This window comes from Pantherophis guttatus, chromosome 2 (genome assembly GCF_059756535.1).
Source record: "Pantherophis guttatus breed Tessera chromosome 2, ASM5975653v1, whole genome shotgun sequence".
Classification (NCBI taxonomy): Eukaryota; Metazoa; Chordata; class Lepidosauria; order Squamata; family Colubridae; genus Pantherophis; species Pantherophis guttatus.
The window spans coordinates 276,551,541-276,570,042 of NC_142064.1; the positions used below are offsets into that span (position 1 = coordinate 276,551,541).

Here is an 18,502-nt window from a genome sequence, read left to right on the forward strand (position 1 = left end):
TTTGATTTATATGCCGCCCTTCTCCGGAGACTCAGGGCGGCTTACAATGCGTTAAGCAATAGCCTTCATTCTTTTGTATATTTTATACAAAGTCAGCTTATTGCCCCCACAAACTGGGTCCTCATTTCACCTACCTTAGAAAGGATGGAAGGCTGAGTCAACCTTGAGCCTTGGAGAGATTCGAACCAGCAGAAATTGCAGGCAGCTGTGTTAATAACAGGGTGCACTAAACCACTGTACTATCAAGGCACCTTTGAGATGCATTAATAGTGTTCTTACACGAACAATAAAAAAAATGAAACTTGCCTTTTCAATGTGATCCCTGTGCTTTCTTTTTACTGCACAAATATTCAGTTCTGTGCCAAACTTGAAATAAGAACACATTTCATCTTCAAGTGAAATAAGACAATTTCTGTCTTGGCTTTTGATGCTTCTGAAGTACGACAGAGCTTGTTCCCAGAAGTTGAAAACTGCTGCCACATGTTCAGGGCCTTCCTATGAATGGCAGGAGATTAATCTTGGGCAGAAATCCAGAACTATTTTTCCCACGGGGAGATCAGGGAATCTCCTCTCGAGAGCAGGATCAGATTGCAGCTCACGAGGTTCTTCCTCTTCCTCCAAAGGGAAGTTCTCTGGCTGAGCAGAAGATGCAGAGAAAGGATCCTTCACCCGTCATTCCTGGGTGTGGAAAGGGAGGGAAAGGACTGGTCAGTTTAGTTCAGCTGTACTTACAGGAGGTTTTCCATTAGATTTGAGAATTCCTGGCATCCTTCCTCCCTCTCAAGCCCAGACAGGAGTAGAAACATTTCAAGATTTCCTTTTGGTTTTTTCAAACGTTCAGTTTTCGTTTAAATCCAAGAATCTGTTCACTCGAAGTTGAAATATCTTCTCCAGGGCCTTGTAGAGACTGTGAACTTCAAACTTCATTTCAAAGGTCAATAACCCTTTGGGTCTCCAGATGAGACTGGGCCACTTGCTGCTGTTGCTAAGGAAAATATTCCTTTGTGGCCCTTCGAGGCTTCATTCCCACATTGCACTAAACCATGGTTTGTTTCTGGTTAGCCCAAAGTGGGAACCAGCCTTTGTGACTTGGTGCTATTTGTGAAGGTAGACCAAGATTTATGCTCACAGAGATCCCTGCAAGCTTTTGTGTAGATTAACCAGATCCTCTTTGAGGCCATGAGATTCTCAGTCCCTTTTTGCAGCCGCAGATTCAGGCAACTGTTCCCTCTCTGGGATACCTTCCTTCCCTCCCAGAGAAAACAGCAAAAAAAAAGATGGAAGGATCTCCGTCCCTCTGTTTCTTTTACCAGTCCTTTTTTCGGTCTCCCTTGGGTTCCTCTGTTGGCTTTTCCAGATTCCCTTTTTCTGGGGAGATTCAGGGACTCCATCCTGGAGGTGGAAGCAAAATGTAGGGACGCAGGGAGAGGGAGGGGAGAAGGGCAGTTAGTGATGGAGGCTTTCTTTTCCTTGAATGCTAGAGAGGAAACAGTCCCTGTGTCAAAGTCCCTGTAGGGAAGGGGAGTAGCTCTGTCTATCTTCGGGACTCCTGAAACCATCCTCCTGACTGTCTTTTAGGCCTGCACACATTGCAGCTGATGTATGGCTGTGAGCTCCAGAGAGATGGGAGCAAAGGAGGATTTCGTCAGTATGGCTATGAAGGGAGGACCTTCATCGCCTTCGACAAGGAGATCCTCACCTGGGTGGCTCCTGAACCCCAAGCCCAGATCACCCAGAGGAAATGGGATGCTCTCCCAGGAATGAATCAGGGACAGAAAGCCTACCTGGAGGAAATCTGCATTGAGTGGCTGGAGAAGTACTTGTCCTACGGGAAGGAGACATTGCTGAGGACAGGTGAGCATCTGAATGCAGACTGGACTTTCCTCCTTTATGGCTGGATCTCTTGTACACATTCAGCCCCTTTGGCCCCCGGTCTGGAGCTTGTTTGCCCTGGTGGGAATCCTCCCCCTTTCAGCCTCTCTCCAAGACATAGGAAGCCCTCTTTGGTTCCCATTGCCAGGCAGCCATTCAATGGACCAGGAAATGCAGCCTCTCCCTGGCAGGTCTCTGTGTGGATCAGGCAGGAAAATCACTTAAGGGTGCCCTGTTCACACCCACAATGAGGCAACCATTTGGGGCTATTCAATGAAACCCCCATTAGCCAAACTGTAGTTGGGAGTGGTGGGCACCCTTAATTTCCCCCCATTAACTCTGCTTCTCCTCACATCCCATAGGCGGCTCCCTCCCTGCCTTGCACCTGATGATGCACCTCCCACCCCCACCACTAGAGGGCTCCACTTCTACCATTATTAAGACATCAGTGCCCCCACTTGGGCTAAGAAGGCCATGGATGAAGGGTTCTTTTCTTTCCAGGGCAGTGGTGGGGGAGCAAAGTTTCTGTCAACCTTTCTCTTAAACTTCAAACGGGTTCCCACAATTCTCAGTGATCTTTCTCAAAACAACCCTCTCCCTACCTTCAGGAACACCCCCTCATGCCCCAGGGGAGCTCACATTATAATCATTTCCTAGAATTTTTAAAATTAATTTACTATGTAGACCACCCCCTCTCTCCTAGGTCTATCTCTTCCCCCCTGGGGTCCTTGATCCCTCCAGGATCAGATGGATGAGATTAGGATCAATGGAGGAATCCCCTCCCCCGATGATTGCCAACAGCCCCTCCCTGCCTGGGGAAGACCCTCTCCTTTTTCCATTGGCATCAATCTCTCTCTGCCCCCCCCCCCTTTTCAGAGACAAAACCTCTTTTCCAAATTGATCAGTGTGAGATTCCCTTTGATCTCTCTTCCTCTTAAAATTGTGGTTGTGTCCCTTGGAAAGTTGTCTGGAGCAGCCTCAGATTCAGGGGAGCAGAAGAGGATGGAAAAAGTAGGGAGAATCTTCTGTGTTGCTGTTTTGAAAGGGAACTTAAGAGACCATCTCCACTATCCCTCCCCTGAAGGGAGCAGCCCAGGATCAGTCAGAGTTCAAAGCAGTCAGAGTGGAACTTTCTTGGACCTTTAATTTGATGCTGGAGGTTTTTCAGGCTGAGTCCCTGGGAAGGACTCAAAATCAGGAGTTCTTGTGGTTGAGCATTTTCCAGATTTGGAGCATTTCCTAAATCTATTGGAGATGCTGCAGGTGTGGAATGTGGATTAAAACTAAGTGGTGGGAGATTTCCTGTCCCTCCAAGTTTCTCATCTACCTTCCAGGCTCTGGAGGGGCTCAGAGTTAATTCTGGGGGTGCCATTTCTGCAGAGACCCCAAAGGTGACGATGAGCAGCAGGACGGAGGCTGAGGATGGGATGGAGATGCACGTCTGCCGCCTGGATGGCTTCTACCCCAGGGACATCGATGCCTCCTGGAAGAGGGATGGGGAGGTTTGGCTACAGGACACCTTCCATGGGTCTCTGGCCCCCGATGCAGATGGGACCTACCACTACTGGCTCAGTGTCCGGATCGATCCCAAAGAGAGGGACCGCTATCACTGCCATGTGGATCACGATGGTCTGCAGGATCCTCTGGACGTGGCCCTGAAGGGTGAGAGGCTGCAGGGAGGGAAAGGCTGGGCTCTTTGGCAGACTGGAGGGTTGTGGGAGAGAAATCTGACCCCAGCTGTGTCCAGATGTGAGCAAAGCTAACCTCTGAGTCATTGATTTTTCCAGTGTTTGAGGTTGGTGAAGCTGCAGGGACCAGACCATAGAACTGGCTTCAGGTGATGGAAACTACAGAATCCCATCACAATATTGGATCGATCCTGATGAAATTCCCTTAGATCCTCTCTTAGGCCTTCCCTGTTTCTTGCTGTCAGCAGAAAAGCAGCAGTTACGCTGAGCACCAGAAAGAGATTTGATTTTGTTTACAATTCCTAAGGTTCAAACATCAGGAGTCTCTGGTAGCCTTTTTCTGAAGGCAAATTTTGACTTAAAATTGATGAACTGCAGCTGCCTCCAGGAAATGCAGAGAGGCTGGACTGATGCATCAGGAGTCAGAAAAGAAGCTACCAAATCTGATTTTTTTCCCATCAGAGACTAACAGGGTTTCCTGCTTTAAAGGTCAAAAGGTCACCCTGTAAGAAAGAAGTTGCACATTATTGTATGATATGATGTGTGAATTCCTGAGGCTCAGCATAAAACCCAAGGAAAAAATCCCTCTCTCAAGGGGTTCTGTATATGCTCATAAGAGAAAGAGCCCATGGACTTTTTAATTTTGGGTATTTCCAGCTTTCATTTCTGTAGGTCTCTTCTTCCCTGATTGGGAAGATTGTTTGGGGTTCTTCTTCAATGATCTGCTCTTTCTCCCAATTCAGAACCAACCAATTCAAAATCCAACCTGGGGCTCATCATTGGCTGTGTAATGGCTGTACTTGCCGTGATTGTGATTGTTGGGATTTTGGCTTTTATTTACTTTCGCAGTAAGTATTCTTTTTTGGATGATTGGGGGAAGATGGGGAGCTTCCTCCTAGTCTCTCCCTTTGGGGAGATTCTTCTGGGCTTCCTTCTGTCCTGTTTTCCCAGCCCTCTTGGGGAGCATCTGAGATCTCAGCCTCTTGCTGGGACTCCAGTCTCGACTCAGACTGAATCTGAGATTCAGGCAGTCCTGTCTTCTCCTGACCTGGGAAGGGGCATCGCAGTTCCGTCCTTTTCAAAGGCTTTGTTCAAAGAGCAGCAGAGAAGGATTTCCATGAAAATCTTCCTCCCCTCCCAGTTGCTTCTGCTGCTTCCCCCAATTCCCCTCCATCCACCTCAGAGGCAGCAGCTCTCTCTTTTGGGCAAATCAGGAGATACATTTGTATTTTGAAGATCTTTCTGTCTTTGTTGATGGGACAAAGTGACTGTGAAGTATCTCCTGGGGTTCTTCCTCCTATGGAGGGAGAGTTTGGATGATCTCCGGTGGATTCTTTTGAGCTTTCACTGATTTTTATCCTTGCAGAGAGACGTCAAGATGGCTACAATGCAGCACCCAGTGAGTGTTTTGTCCTCTTTCCATGTAATCTCCAATTTAGAGCAGGAACCACAGAGTCAGTATTGGTTGAGAGGGATGTGTGTATGTATGTTTCTGTGTGCTATCTTCCTCTTCACCCTAAGAACCAGGCTGGGGAAGATGGGCTCCCTTTTCATTACAGCCAGATTGTTCTTGGAAGTGGAGTCTTCAGGGAGAAACATCTGGGAGAAGGAACCTTCAAGAAGATGAGAAGATCTGGCTGGTGGAAAGTCCCTCTGACTGAGAAATTGCTCTGTTTCCCAAGTAGGCAGAAACGAAAGGCCTGGCCAAAAGAGAATCAGAAGCTCCATAAAATTAGGGATGACAAGGGGCCATTTTGAGAGAAGAGGAGCTTTGTGGGATGCCAGCTGGATCTCCCCATGGCTCACTAAGCACAAACTGGTTACAAAAAGAAACTTTGGCTCCATCTGTAGCTTTTTAGGTCAGCTCTGCCTTCTGGTTTTGTGTGATATAAATATAAATTTTAAGAATTTATTATGCCTTTCTTATGGCTTTTAGCCAAAGCAGTTTGGTTCAAACTCTCTCCATGTTATTTGTGGGTCTTTTTTTTTCTTATAAAGTTTTTTATTTTTATTTTTCATAAACACATTTACATGTACAGTCATTTCCATCATTTTTCATTCATCTTTTCTTTTGACTTTCATTTTTCATTTTTACTTTTACGGGGCTGCTCTTTTACCTCTTTTATTTGTGGGTCTTTGAAGGTGTGCGAGAGAGAAAGGGAGGGAGGGAGGGAGGGAGGGAGGGAGCTGGAGTCAGAAAGAGCTGAGCTGCCCCACCTATAAGCTTAGAGAGAGACCTCCTCACCCCCTTTTTCTTTCTTTCTTTTCCAGCAAGAGACAAAGGATCCAACAGTTCAGACCAGGGTGAGTCGGAGGGAGCTGCTGCTCCTGCTGCTGCATGAGCCATTCTGCCCCTTTGCAAGACTTTGGAGAGATGGATGCGGAAATGAAAAGAGGGAAAGGCTCCTATTTTTTTAAGCAGCCCCCCCCCCAATTCATCCTCCCTATGTCAGCACTGACATAGAAAAGGGAGGAGAAGCCTGAACTTTTGCCTGCTAAATCCCTTTGAAGATTCGGTCTCCTCGGAGATGGGGAGGGGGGAGACATTCCTGTGATCTGACGAATAAGGAATCAGGAGAGTGACTTGGAAGATAGCCAATGAGAAGCAGAGAATTGGGGATCAGAAAGGGAGGGATTGGGGGGCAAAGGTCAGTACTGACCGCGAAGAGTCAGGATCAGGTTGCTGTGCTCGAATAAAGAGAAAATTTCCTTAAAGATCGGCAGTTTGGAAGTTCATTTATTTTGAGATAGCATCGAAACCTGACACCCTATGTGTCTGGTTCTGGTGGAATAATAAGAATAATTGCACCCACTTTGGCCTAGTGGTGAGGGCACCAGGCGAGACCATGAGTTCTGGTCCCGCCTTAGGCATGAAAGCCGGCCGGGTGTCACAAAATTCACTTTCCTTGCACTGGTTCATCCTGCAGAGGAGAAGGGAAACTCTCCCTGTTGGATTCAGGCAGAGGAGGCAGCCCAGAGTCTGCATGGTGGAGCCTTGACCCCCTTTGGAGGGAATTGCCCTCAATTCTTTGAAGCGAAATAGGGAAACTTCCAGCAATGTCATGATCCCCAGAGACGCTTCTGCTGGCATAGCTGAGACCTGACTGATTGTGGAAGGGGGTGGGGGGAGATTCCCTCTTTCAGAGATGTGCCCAGCTGGGTTTAGGGTTTGGCCCCAACGAGATCCCAGCCAGGATTGGTGGGTTTACAGTGGTCATCTGAGAATCTCTTCTGGCACTCAGGATGCTCCCACCCCACGATTCTGGTTATGACTCCCTGTTTCTGACTCTGGGCTGACATGATGGGCTTGTTGCTACTGTACCAGCCTCCCTGCTGCATGGCCACCTCCCTGCCTCAGTTTCTGGGGGCCACCTCAGGATTGCCATGGACTTGCCCAGGATTCTGGTCCTGGGAGACTTCAATCTGCCATCCCTGGGTTTGGCCTCAGAAGCAGCCCAGGGGTTCATGGCCTCCATGGGGTCTGTGAGCCTCTCCCAGATCGTCCTGGGTCCGACTTGAGACAGCAGTCACACACTGGACGTGATCTTCTTGTTGGAGCAATGGCAACATAATCTGATGGGGGAATCTGGTTTTTATTGATTGTTTTAAATATTCTACATGCCATTTTATTGAATTTTACTGTGAGCTGCCTAGAGTCACCTTAATGAGATAGGTGGGATGGAAGTTTAATTACTAAATTAATAAAAAGCTTTATGTCCTCTGAGAAGTTTGTGAAGCTGCAGAGGTTTAATGGTGAAGAGAGAGAGGATCAGGACAAAGCTATTCCTGTCCCTGTCCCTGTCCCTGTCCCTGTCCCTGTCCCTATCCTATCCTATCCTATCCTATCCTATCCTATCCTATCCTATCCTATCCTATCCTATCCTATCCTATCCTATCCTATCCTCTCACTCTGTGTCTGTCTCTCCAATGCAGGGAGGAACCAGGCCATATAGCAGCCCACTCGCAGGTGAGTGGCCCCACGGGGGTCTGTGTGGGGAGGAGGGAGAGAGGAGAATGAGGGCTTTGAGGTCCAAGGGCCAACAGATGGTGAAGGTGCTTTGGGAAATCCCTCTTCTCTCTCCTATTCATCTCAAAGGCTGGAAGGGAAGGAATTTGGGGGAGATCCAGAGGGGCTCTGGGAAGGGGGGGGGCTCTGCCTGCCCCCAAACTCTTCTCCTGCAAGGCCAGACTGTGGCTCCTTTTGGGATCTGACTGTCTTGGATCAGGAGGCTCAGAGAGCTGCAGAGAGGAGATTTGTCAAGGAAGGACGTAGCAGCTGTCCAGATGAAGTCAAAAGACACTGAGACAAACTTGTAGGTTAGATATATAAATGTATTTAAGATTTATAGTTGCAGCAGACAAGATAGTCAGGGAGACAGGAACATCTTGAGGTAAATCAAAAGGCACACGGAACACACAGACGAAAAAGGCGGGAAAAAGGGAAACTCCCCCTTTATACCCACAGCAACCAATCACAGCGTGGATTGCCTCATGCAGAAGCCAGTTCAACCAATCAACTACTGCCCATTGCACACTTAACCTGTTCCAGCTCCTAAACTTAATATCCTAACAGGACTGGGGGGTCCCCAGTGCAGGAGGGAAAGAGGGGCAGATGAGGGGCTTCTTGTGGGTCTTGCAGTCATGGATGGAGAAGGGGCTTCTCTCCACTCCTTCCAGCCCTCTGGGGATCCCTCCCTCCAGATGCTGAAGGAAGACATAGGGGGAAGATAAGGATCCGTAGATCTCCGGGAGCAACACAGACTAGTATTGGATTCCTATATTTGAGGGGGGGACATTGATTTTATGTAACTTGTGGGGCAGGTTCTCAGCTGTCTCAGAGCCAGTCCCAGCCCTGCCTCTCCCTTCTTTCTACCTTGGAATATCCCACCCAGCAGATCCCTCTCTTGAGGAAGCAGCAGTTCTCAGGAGTGGGATCAGCTGGGTAGATTGGTGCTGATCCCTCAGCCTGGGTGGTGGGATTCTTCCTCTGGGCTCCCTCCCAGACTGACCCTGCCTGCTTCTTCCCTCTCTTTGCAGCACGAGTGGACAGTCCCAGCATGAGGAGAGAGGAGAGAAGATGGGACCGACCTTCCCCTGAATTAGGCCGGACTCTCAGGAACCCTTCAGGCCCGTCCTGCATGCTTGGAACCAGGATGCATTTGGGGTCTTTCACCATCGCTTTTATCATTGGATCAGTAACCTTTTGTATTAGGATTGAGGAACCGAGGAGAAAAGAACATCTTACGTGTTTATAATTGTGGAATCAAAAGGATTCAAACTGGAATTAGTAGATATTATTTTATTTTTTATTTATTTGTATCCTGCTGAAGGCATTGAAGATATCTAACACACCTTCTCCTCCTATTTCCCCCACAACAACCACCCTGGGAAGTGGGTTGGGGTCAGAGAGAATGACTGGCCCACCCAAGCCGTCTTTCGTGGCTAAGGCGGGATTTAAACTCACAGTCTCTTTCTAGCCTGGTAACCACTACAACAAATTGCCTTGTATAGCTTGTAAATAGCTTTGTAATATAGCTTGTAGCAACTATGTTGTTATTTTTGGTGACCTTTAATAGGCTTCTGCTGATTAACAGGTTTTAGAGAAGGGCCCATAGCCCATAGTTGGTAAAGTTCCTAATTAAAAACCTAAGGAAAAGTTTCACAATTAAGAACCAAAACACAAGTATTTAACACTGGACTCAGAGATAACGATGGAAGCGGTTTGTGAGAAATAAGAAATTGGGTAGACTTTCTATGAATAAATTATAATAACAGACTGTTAAGAGAGTGCTTTGAATTTTAACTTTGCTGTTGTTCAACTGTTAACTATTTTTCCTTTCACATATGTAATCTACGACAGGTCAGTTAGGCTGCAAATAGATCTACAAGATTATAAATTTTGGACCTCTTTTGCAAGGGGGGAAGCTAATATTGTTGCAATAGATTTCTCAGTGTTCAACTGGGGGGGGGGCATAATATGTCTTCCTGTTTTTTCATTAATTTTTTTCCATGTTTTTCTTTAGTTTTGTTCTGTCTCTGTTCAATCCTTTTCTTTTGGATTTTAATCTTTTACACAAAATAAATAAAATAAAATGGTCAATTCTAAGAGAAATGGAACAGGAGATTCACAATTTGGCCTGGCTCCTTTCCCCCTAACTGTTGCACATACCATAAGAATACGAAAATAGTTTGTTGAAAATAAATGGTTTTGCTTTCTTCTTACCTGAGTTGCTTCCTATTATTGGAAGTTGGAAATAACAAGGATTTTTCCCTCCTGGCTGTTCAGGGACCCTGAGTTCCCTTTGAGTGGCAGGAAGGGGAGGAACCAAGGCAAAAACTGGGGGGCTCCTTGGGGAGGAGGCAGCCATTTTCCTCCTGTGTCCAGATGTTTCTCTTCCCTCAGGCTGTTGGCCAAGTGGCTGGTCTCTGAGCCTCATCTGTGTCTGCCTTGTTGGGTTGCAGAACTTATGGGAAAGATGTCCCCCATATTACAGATACTCCTCATTTGATGATTATAATTGAGCCCAAACTTTATGTTCCTAAGTGAGAAATTTATTAAGTGGGTTTTGCCCCATTTTACGACCATTCTTACCACAATTGTTAAGTTAATAACACAGTTATTAAGTGAGTCTGGAAGGGTATAGGGCCTCTGGAATGAGCAGGGGGTTGGACTGGAAGACCTCCAAGGTCCCTTCCAACTCTGTGACTCCGTTATTCTATTTCTGCCATTTGTGGGACCATCCAGAAGTCGGATATCACCATATTCCATTTTTCATGCTGAAGTTCTGGAAGCACAAATTATAATTTTTGCTATTCCTGGACTGGCCAAAGAAAATGAAAGTGTATATATAAAAAAAAGGCTAGGTGATATGAACTATTTTACCTGAAATAATAAAATGCAAACACTCAAACTGAAGAAAAAAGCGTACAGATCTGCCCATTTCCACTCAGAGTCATGGCTTATTGGAGCAGCCTATAAAAACAACAAAAAATGTTTTTGTTTTAACAATTTTTGTTTATATTATTGTGTTGGTGAAGCTTTTGTTTTGCAAGCTGCTATGAGTCACAAGGTGGCAAACGGCTGTTTTTGAGTCGAAAAGCCAAAGGTGAATTCAGTTGCCTTCATGCTGGGCTGGGGTGAGAAGGAGGCAGCGTCATGAGGACACGTCCTCTAACAACGGTTAGCCAGGCGCCTTCATGTTACCTTGAGAAGGACACAAAAATGAGCCCATGGAGTTTTTCATTTGGGGAAATTCCAGCTTTCACTTCTTTAGGTCTCTTCCCTGATTGGGAGGATTGTTTCGGGTTCTCCGTCAATGATCTGCTCTTTCTCTGTGGGAGCCCCTGCCCTTTGGAATGAACTGCCCCGGGACATACGCAAGATTTCCGCTGTGCTCTTAAGACCCTGCTCTTCCGACAGGCAGGGCTAGCTTCATAAATTGAGTTTTAAATTTGGAGTTCTTAAATTTTTGGGTTTTTTAGTTAATTGGTCTTAAATGTAATACTTTTAATAATTTTTAAATTTAAATTGTGATATTTGTATTGTGTTTTTACCTGGCTGTACACCGCCCCGAGTCCTTCGGGAGAGGGGCGGTATAGAAATAAAATTATCTATCTATCTATCTATCTTTCTCCCAATTCGGAACCAACAGATTCAAAATCCAACCCGTGGCTCATCATCGGCTACGTTGCGGCTGCTCTTGTCCCGGTGGGTGTGATTGCTGGGATCCTCCTGGTATTCTTCAGTAAGTATCTTTTCGGGGGGGGGGGTGATGGAAGGAAGATGGGGAGATTTCTCCCAAGTCTCTCCCTTTGGGAAACTTATTGGCTTCAGAAGTCCTGTTTTCCCAGCCCTCTTGGGGAGCATCTGAGATCTCAGGCTCACGCTGGGACTCCAGTCTCAATTCAGCTAAGTCTGAGACTCAGGCAGTCCTCTCTTCTTCTAAGCTGGGAAGAGGCATCCCAGTTCTGTCCCTCTTAAAGGGACAGAACTGATCAAAGAGCAGCAGAGAAGGATTTCCATGGAAACCTTCCTCCCCTCCCAGCTGCTGCTGCTGCTTCCCCCAATTCCCCTCCATCCATCTCAGAGGGAGCAGGTCTCTCTTGGGGCAAATCAGGAGATACATTTGTATTTTGAAGGTCTTTCTGTCTTTGTTCATGGGACAAAGTGACTGTGAAATATCTCCTGGGGTTCTTCCTCCTACGGAGGGAGAGTTTGGATGATCTCTGGTGGCTTCTTTTGAGCTTTCACTGATTTTTATCCTTGCAGAGAGACGTCAGGATGGCTACAAAGCAACGCCAAGTGAGTGACTTGTCCTCTTTACATGTAATCTCCGATTTAGAGCAGGGACCAGAGGCACCGTTAATTGAGAGGGGAGTGTGCATGTATGTTTGTGTGTGCTTTCTTCCTCTTCCTTCGAAGATCCAGGCTGGGGAAGATGGGCCCCCTTTTCATTACAGCTAGGCCAGGGGTGGGTTCCACTTACTTTCATTATTGTTTTGCATTGGGAGCACGTGCAGTCCTTCTGCGTGCATGCAGCGCTTCTGCGCATGCACTGAATGTCTGTGATGACGGGTGGGCAGAGCCTCCCACCGCCGCTACTACCGGTTCGCAAGATCTGGAGCGTTAGGAACCCACCACTGAGCTAGGATGTTAGTGGGAGTGGAGTCCTCCAGGAGAAACATCTGGGAGAAGGAACCTTCAAGACGATAAGAAGACCCGGCTGGTGGAAGGTCCCTCTGACTGAGAACATGCTCTGCTTCCCAAGTAGGCAGCAAGGGAAGGCTTGGCCAAAGGAGAGTCAGAAGCTCCATAAAATTAGGGGTCAAAGGGGGGCATTTTGAGAGAAAAGGAGCTTTGGGGGATGCCGCCTGATCTCCTCTTGGTCTCCCATCACAAGGCTCACTAAGTACGAACTGGTAAGAAAAAGAAACTTTGGATCCATCTGCATCTTTTTAAGTCAGCCCTGCCTTCTGGCTTTGTGTGATCTACACATACATTTTAAGAATTCTTTCCGATGCCTTTTAGCCAAAGCTGTTTGATCCAAACTCTCTCCATGTGTTTGTGAGTCTTTGATTGTGTGCGAGAGAGAGAGAGAGGGAGGGAGGGAGCTGGAGCCAGAAAAAGCTGAGCTTCTCCACCTATAAGCCAAGAGAGCAACTTTCTCACCCTCTTTTTCTTTCTTTCTTTTCCAGCAAGTGACAAAGGATCCAACAGTTCAGGCCAGTGTAAGTCAGAGGGAGCTGCTGCTGCTCCTACATGAGCCATTCTCTCCCTTTGCAAGACTTTGGGTGGATGAGGGGATGAAAAGAGGGAGAGGCCCCCCTTTTTAAAGGCCCCCCCCAATTCATCCTCCCTGGGTTCTCTCTATGTCCAGTTCTAGTGAAATAATTAAAAGAGTCAGTTTGGTTTAGTGTTGAGGGCACCAAGTGAGTCTAACTGGGTTGACAGTGAGTTCTAGTCCTGCCATAGGCATGAAAGCTGGCCGGCTGTCACAAAATTCACTTTCCTTGCACTGGTTCATTCTGCAGAGGAGAAGGGAAACTCTCCCTGTTGGATTCAGGCAGAGGAGGCAGCCCAGGGTCTGCATGGTGCAGCCTTGGCTCCCATTGGAGGAAATTACATTGGAGGATTATAAATGCTTCTCTGAGTGAGGGTGTCTTTCCCGCCACCTTGAAAGAGGCGGTTGTGAAGCCCCTCCTCAAGAAGCCTTCCCTGGACCCGGCTATATTATCAAATTATCGTCCAGTCTCCAATCTTCGCTTTGTTGCGAAGGTTGTTGAGAGTGTGGTGGCGTGACAACTACCCCAATACCTGGATGAAGTTATCTATCTGGATCCGTTCCAGTCGGGCTTCAGGTCACGATACAGCACAGAAACAGCATTGGTCGCGTTGGTGGATGATCTCTGGAGGGCTCAGGACAGAGGTTGCTCCTCTATCCTGGTCCTATTAGATCTCTCACCATCGACCATGGTATCTTACTGCATCGGCTGGAGGGGTTAGGAATAGGGGGCACCGTGCTTCGGTGGTTCTCCTCCTTCCTCTCTGACCGTTCGCAGTTTGTGTTGGCAGGGGGGCAGAGGTCAACCTCGACGCACCTTATTTGTGGAGTGCCACAAGGGTCAGTCCTCTCACCCCTTCTGTTCAACATTTATGTAAAACCGCTAGGCGAGATCATCCGTGGTTTTGGGGTGAGTGTTCATCAGTATGCTGATGACACACAGCTATACATCTCCACCCCAGACCCCCCCAATGATGCCCTTGCTGTGATGTCCCGTTGCCTGGAGGCCGTGCGGATCTGGATGGGGAGAAGAAGACTGAGTGGCTGTGGCTTCCGGCGTCCCGGTATACTCAGCTGGTACCATCACTGACAATAGGAGATGAGATCTTGCTCCCCACAGAGAGGGCCCGCAACTTGGGTGTCCTCCTGGATTCACGGCTATCTTTAGAAGATCATTTGACGGCCGTGGCCAGGGGTACCTTTTATCAGGTTCGCCTGATCCGCCAGTTGCGTCCCTTTCTGGATCGGGACGCCTTGCGCATGGTCACTCATGCCCTAGATACCTCCCTTATGGACTACTGTAATGCTCTCCACATGGGGCTCCCCTTGAAAAGCACCTGGAGGCTCCAACTGGTCCAGAATGTAGCCGTGCGGGTGATTATGGGCGCAGCTCGTTACGCCCATGTAACACCTCTCCTACGCGAGCTGCACTGGCTCCCGGTGGTCTTCCGGGTGCGATTCAAGTTGTTAGTTATCACCTTTAAAGCGCTCCATGGCTTAGGACCTGGCTACCTACGAGACCGTCTTTTGCCACCAATAGCCTCCCACCGACCAGTTCGTTCTCACAGGGAGGGACTACTCAGGGTACCGTCAGTCAAATTATGCTGACTGGCGACTCCCAGGGGGAGGGCCTTCTCTGTGAGGGCTCCAACCCTTTGGAATGAACTGCCCCCGGAGATACGGAATATCCCTGATCTCCGTGCTTTCCGCCGTGCCCTCAAGACCCATGATGTTCCAACAGGCGGGGCTAAACATATGAACATGTGAATGATTTTTAAAATGTTATCTAATTCTGGGTTTTATTTAATTGGCCAAACTAAGTAATAATTTTAATTAGCAATTTTATGATGTTTGTGTGTCTATATTTTTCTTGACTGTACACCGCCTTGAGTCCTACGGGAGAAAGGCGGTATAGAAATAAATAAATAAATAAATAAATAAATAAATAAATAAATAAATAAATAAATAAATAAATAAATAAATTTGCCCTCAATTTTTTGAGGGGCAATGGGGAAACCACCATTGATCCCTAGTGGTTAGAGACTCCTCTGGTGGCATAGCTGAGACCTGACTGACTGTGGAAAGGGAAGAGGTTCCCTTTCTCAGAGGTGTGCCCAGCTGGGTTTAGGGTTTGGCCCCAACCAAGATCCCAGCCAGGATTGGTGGGTTTACAGGGGTCATCTGAGAATCTCTTCTGGCACTCAGGATGCTCCCACCCCACGATTCTGGTTGTGACTCCCTGTTTCTGACTCTGGGCTCACTGGACCAGTTGGGCTTGTTGCTACATACCAGCCTCCCTGCTGCATGGCCACCTCCCTGCCTCAGCTGCTGGGGGCCATCTCAGGGTTGGCATGGACTTGCCCAGGATTCTGGTCCTGGGAGACTTCAATCTGCCCTCCCTGGGTTTGGCCTCAGAAGCAGCCCAGGGGTTCATGGCCTCCATGGTGGACATGGGCCTCTCCCAGACCCTCCTGGACCCGCCTCAAGGCAGTGGTCAATAAAATCCAGATGTGATCTTGTCAGACACAGGCAACATGATCTGATGGGGGAATCTGGTTTTTATTTACTGTTTTAAATATTCTACATGGCATTTTATTGAATTTTACTGTAAGGTTCCTAGAGTTACCTGGGCGAGATGGGTGACACAGATGTTTAATAATAAATAAATAAATATAAAGTCTGACTTCCTCTGAGAAGTTCATGAACCTGCAGAGGTTGAATGGTGAAGGGAGAGATTTGTCCCCCTCAGAGGATCCAGACAAGGCAGAGACTCACTCGGTGTCTTTCTCTCCAATGCAGGAAGCAACCAGGTCATTTAGCTGCCCCCTCGCAGGTGAGTTTCCCCCTCTGGAGGCTGTATGGGGGGAGAGGGAGGAAGGGAGGGGGGGGCCTTGACGTCAAATGACCAGTGGATGAGGAACATAGATTGGGAAATCCCTCTTCTCTCTCCTGTTCATCTCAACCACTGCAAGGGGAGGAATTGGGGGGGGGGATTGGGACTATGGGGAGGGGTCTGCCTGCCCCCAAACTCTTATCCAGCAAGGCCAGACTGTGGCCAGATCCCTCTCACGATCTGACTGTCTTGGGTCAGGACTCAGGAGGCTGAGAGACCTGCAAAGAGGAGATCAGAGGGTTCCCACTGCAAGGAGGGAAAGAGGGAGAGAGGAGGGACTTCCTGAGGGTCCTCCAGTCATGGATGGAGAGGGGGATTCTCTTCCCTCCTTGATCCCATCTGGGAATCCCTCCCTCCAGATGCTGAAGGGAAGACCTGGACTCTCTGGAAGCCATGAATCCATTTCCACTTGTATTTGAGGGGGGATATTGATACGTGTTATATAACTTGTGGGGCAGTCCCAGCCCTCCCCTCCCCCTCTTGCAACTCTGGAAATCCCACCCAGCTGATCCCTCTCTTGAGGCGGCTCCTCCTGCTTCTTCAAAGGGCTGATCTTGGCTGATCCCTCAGCCTGGACTGTGTGATCCTTCCTCTGGGCTCCCTCCCAGACTGACCCTGCCTGCTTTTTCCCTCCTCTTGGCAGAAGGAGTGGACAGTCCCTGCATGAGGAGAGAGGAGAGAAGATGGGATCGGCCTTCCTCTGAATTAGGCCGGAGTCTCAGGAGGAGCCTTCAGGGCCTCCCAACATGCAGGAACCCGGATGTATTTTGGGTCTTTCGTGATGGCTTTTATCTCCGAATCAGTAACCGTTTTTATTTTGATTGAGGAACAGAGGAGGAGAGAGAATATTATATTTTTATAATTGTGGGATCAAAATGATTCAACTTGAGTTTACTAGATATTTTTTATTTATTTGTATGCCGACGAAGGTATTGAACATGTCCAACACACCTTCCTCCTCCTCTTTTCCCCACAACGACAACCCTGTGAGGTGAGCCGGGCTGAGAGGGAGGGACTGGCCCAAGGTCACCCAACTGGCTTCCATGGCTGACGCAGGACTTGAACTCACAGTCCCTTTCTAGCTTGGTGCTTTAACCACTAGACCAAAGTGGCTTGTGGGGCTCGTAATAGCTCTGCAATAGAGCTTGTATCAGCTACGTTGTTATTTCTGATGACCTTTAATGGGCTCCTGCTGATCAACAGGTTTTAGAGAAAGGTTTGTAGCTAATGAGGTGAGGAATAGGATGAAGAGTTGCTGCTTTTACTTTAAGGGAGAGTGAAAAGTTGTTAATCTTCATCATACTTGCTTGGGTTGAAAGGGAAGATATTTTCCCCCATCTCTTACGGCCTGTCAAACTGGCGTCCCACGGGCCGGATGCGTCCCACGCAGGCCATGCCCACCCCAGCTCCGCAAAGGCAAGAAACTTTGCGATCTGTCACGATCCGACCCCCAACACGATCGCGTTTGACACCCCTGGTATAACATATAGTAGAATCTTCCCCAAAATTATTTCTTTTAAAAAGAAGTGTGCCTTCTGAGATTTATGCCGTTAAAGTAGTTAATGTATTTCAATGTTTTTAAAGATTAAAGTTGACCGTATATTTGATCCTCCAAAGTTTGATACATAATTAATATACTGTACCAAGTATAGCTTTCAAACACTAAATTTTTCCAGATCATCATTTATGGATTTTCATGCTATAGAAAAAGGGAACATGAGATTGATTGCACAACCAGGCTACTACCTCCTTAATTATTGTACATATATTGTAAATTTGCCGTAACTGTTGGCTGAAAATAAATGCTTTTGTTTTCTTCCCACTTGAGTTGCTGCCTGTTGTGGGAGGTTGAAGAAAGGAGGGATTTTACCCCCCTTGTTGATCAGAGACCCGTGGGAGGAACGGGAGGAACCGGGGTGAAATCCAGCAGGTTCTGACAGGTTCTGGAGAACCGGTAGCGGAAATTTTGAGCAGTTCGGAGAACCGGCAAATACCACCCCAGCTGGCCCCAGAGTGAGGTGGGAATGGAGATTTTGCAGTATCCTTCCCCTGCCACGCCCACCAAGCCACGCCCACAGAACCAGTAGTAACAAAGTTTGGATTTCACCACTGGGAGGAACCAAGGCAAAACCTGGAAGGAGCAAGAACTGTGGAGGCTCCTGTGTGCTCCTTTGGGGAAGAGGCAGCCATTTTGTTCCTGTGTCCAGAGGTTTAGCATCACCAGCTGATCTTCCGTAAAATGGCTACTTGGTCTTGGCTTGGTGATGGCAGCAACAGAGGCTCCTTTTCCCTCAGATTCACCTTTGCCTCAGACTGTTGGCCAAGTGGCTGATCTCTGAGCCTCATCCAGTGGCCCTTCGGGAGAGGAGTTCAGTGACCGGCCAGAGCCATCCTGTCCCCTTGCAGAAGGGCAGCTTCTCCTCTTCTGAGAGATCCTCTCTGGGCTCTTCAGGTGCCCAATATGGCCCAAGAGTGGGGAGACCCTTTGCTGATGGGAAAGAAGTCCCCATGTCACAGCGGTTCTCTCTGGCAAAGAGGAGTGAAAAGCGTTGGGACTTTCACCCCAATTCCTTTTGGGCTTCCCAGATGCCTTCAAGAGCTGGCCATCTTTGAGAGCCTAAAATGTAGACTTCAGGTGTGCCCAATCTGTGGCTCATAGACCACATTCAACCCTTGAAAACTAGTAATGTGGTCCCGCAAAACTTTTGATATTATAATAAGAAATAGACAATTCCTTTTCATTCAATGCTGCCCAGGCAAGCCGAAAG

General features: G+C 47.8%; 2 protein-coding genes across 6 annotated transcripts in view; both read left to right on the forward strand.

Moving 5' to 3' along the window:
* The window catches only part of LOC117660348 (class I histocompatibility antigen, F10 alpha chain-like), a 31,308-nt gene extending 13,752 nt beyond the window's left edge, over positions 1-17,556 (forward strand). The window contains exons 3-11 of one of the 5 annotated variants that reach the window (XM_087884557.1): positions 1,579-1,854; positions 3,253-3,534; positions 4,304-4,408; positions 4,927-4,959; positions 5,832-5,864; positions 7,494-7,527; positions 8,598-11,305; positions 15,641-15,674; positions 16,378-17,556. In XM_087884557.1, coding sequence (XP_087740683.1) covers positions 1,579-1,854; positions 3,253-3,534; positions 4,304-4,408; positions 4,927-4,959; positions 5,832-5,864; positions 7,494-7,513 — 749 coding nt within the window. In that variant the 3' untranslated portion in view covers positions 7,514-7,527; positions 8,598-11,305; positions 15,641-15,674; positions 16,378-17,556. Of the gene's footprint in view, positions 1-1,578; positions 1,855-3,252; positions 3,535-4,303; positions 4,409-4,926; positions 4,960-5,831; positions 5,865-7,493; positions 7,528-8,597; positions 11,306-11,829; positions 11,863-12,755; positions 12,789-15,640; positions 15,675-16,377 lie in introns of all 5 variants that reach the window. The other 4 variants (XM_087884558.1, XM_087884559.1, XM_087884560.1 and 1 more) reach the window with 4 other exon arrangements.
* LOC148115957 (class I histocompatibility antigen, F10 alpha chain-like) overlaps positions 1-18,502 on the forward strand; it is a 175,546-nt gene that overhangs the window by 51,839 nt on the left and 105,205 nt on the right. The gene's annotated exons all lie outside the window — the stretch shown is intronic.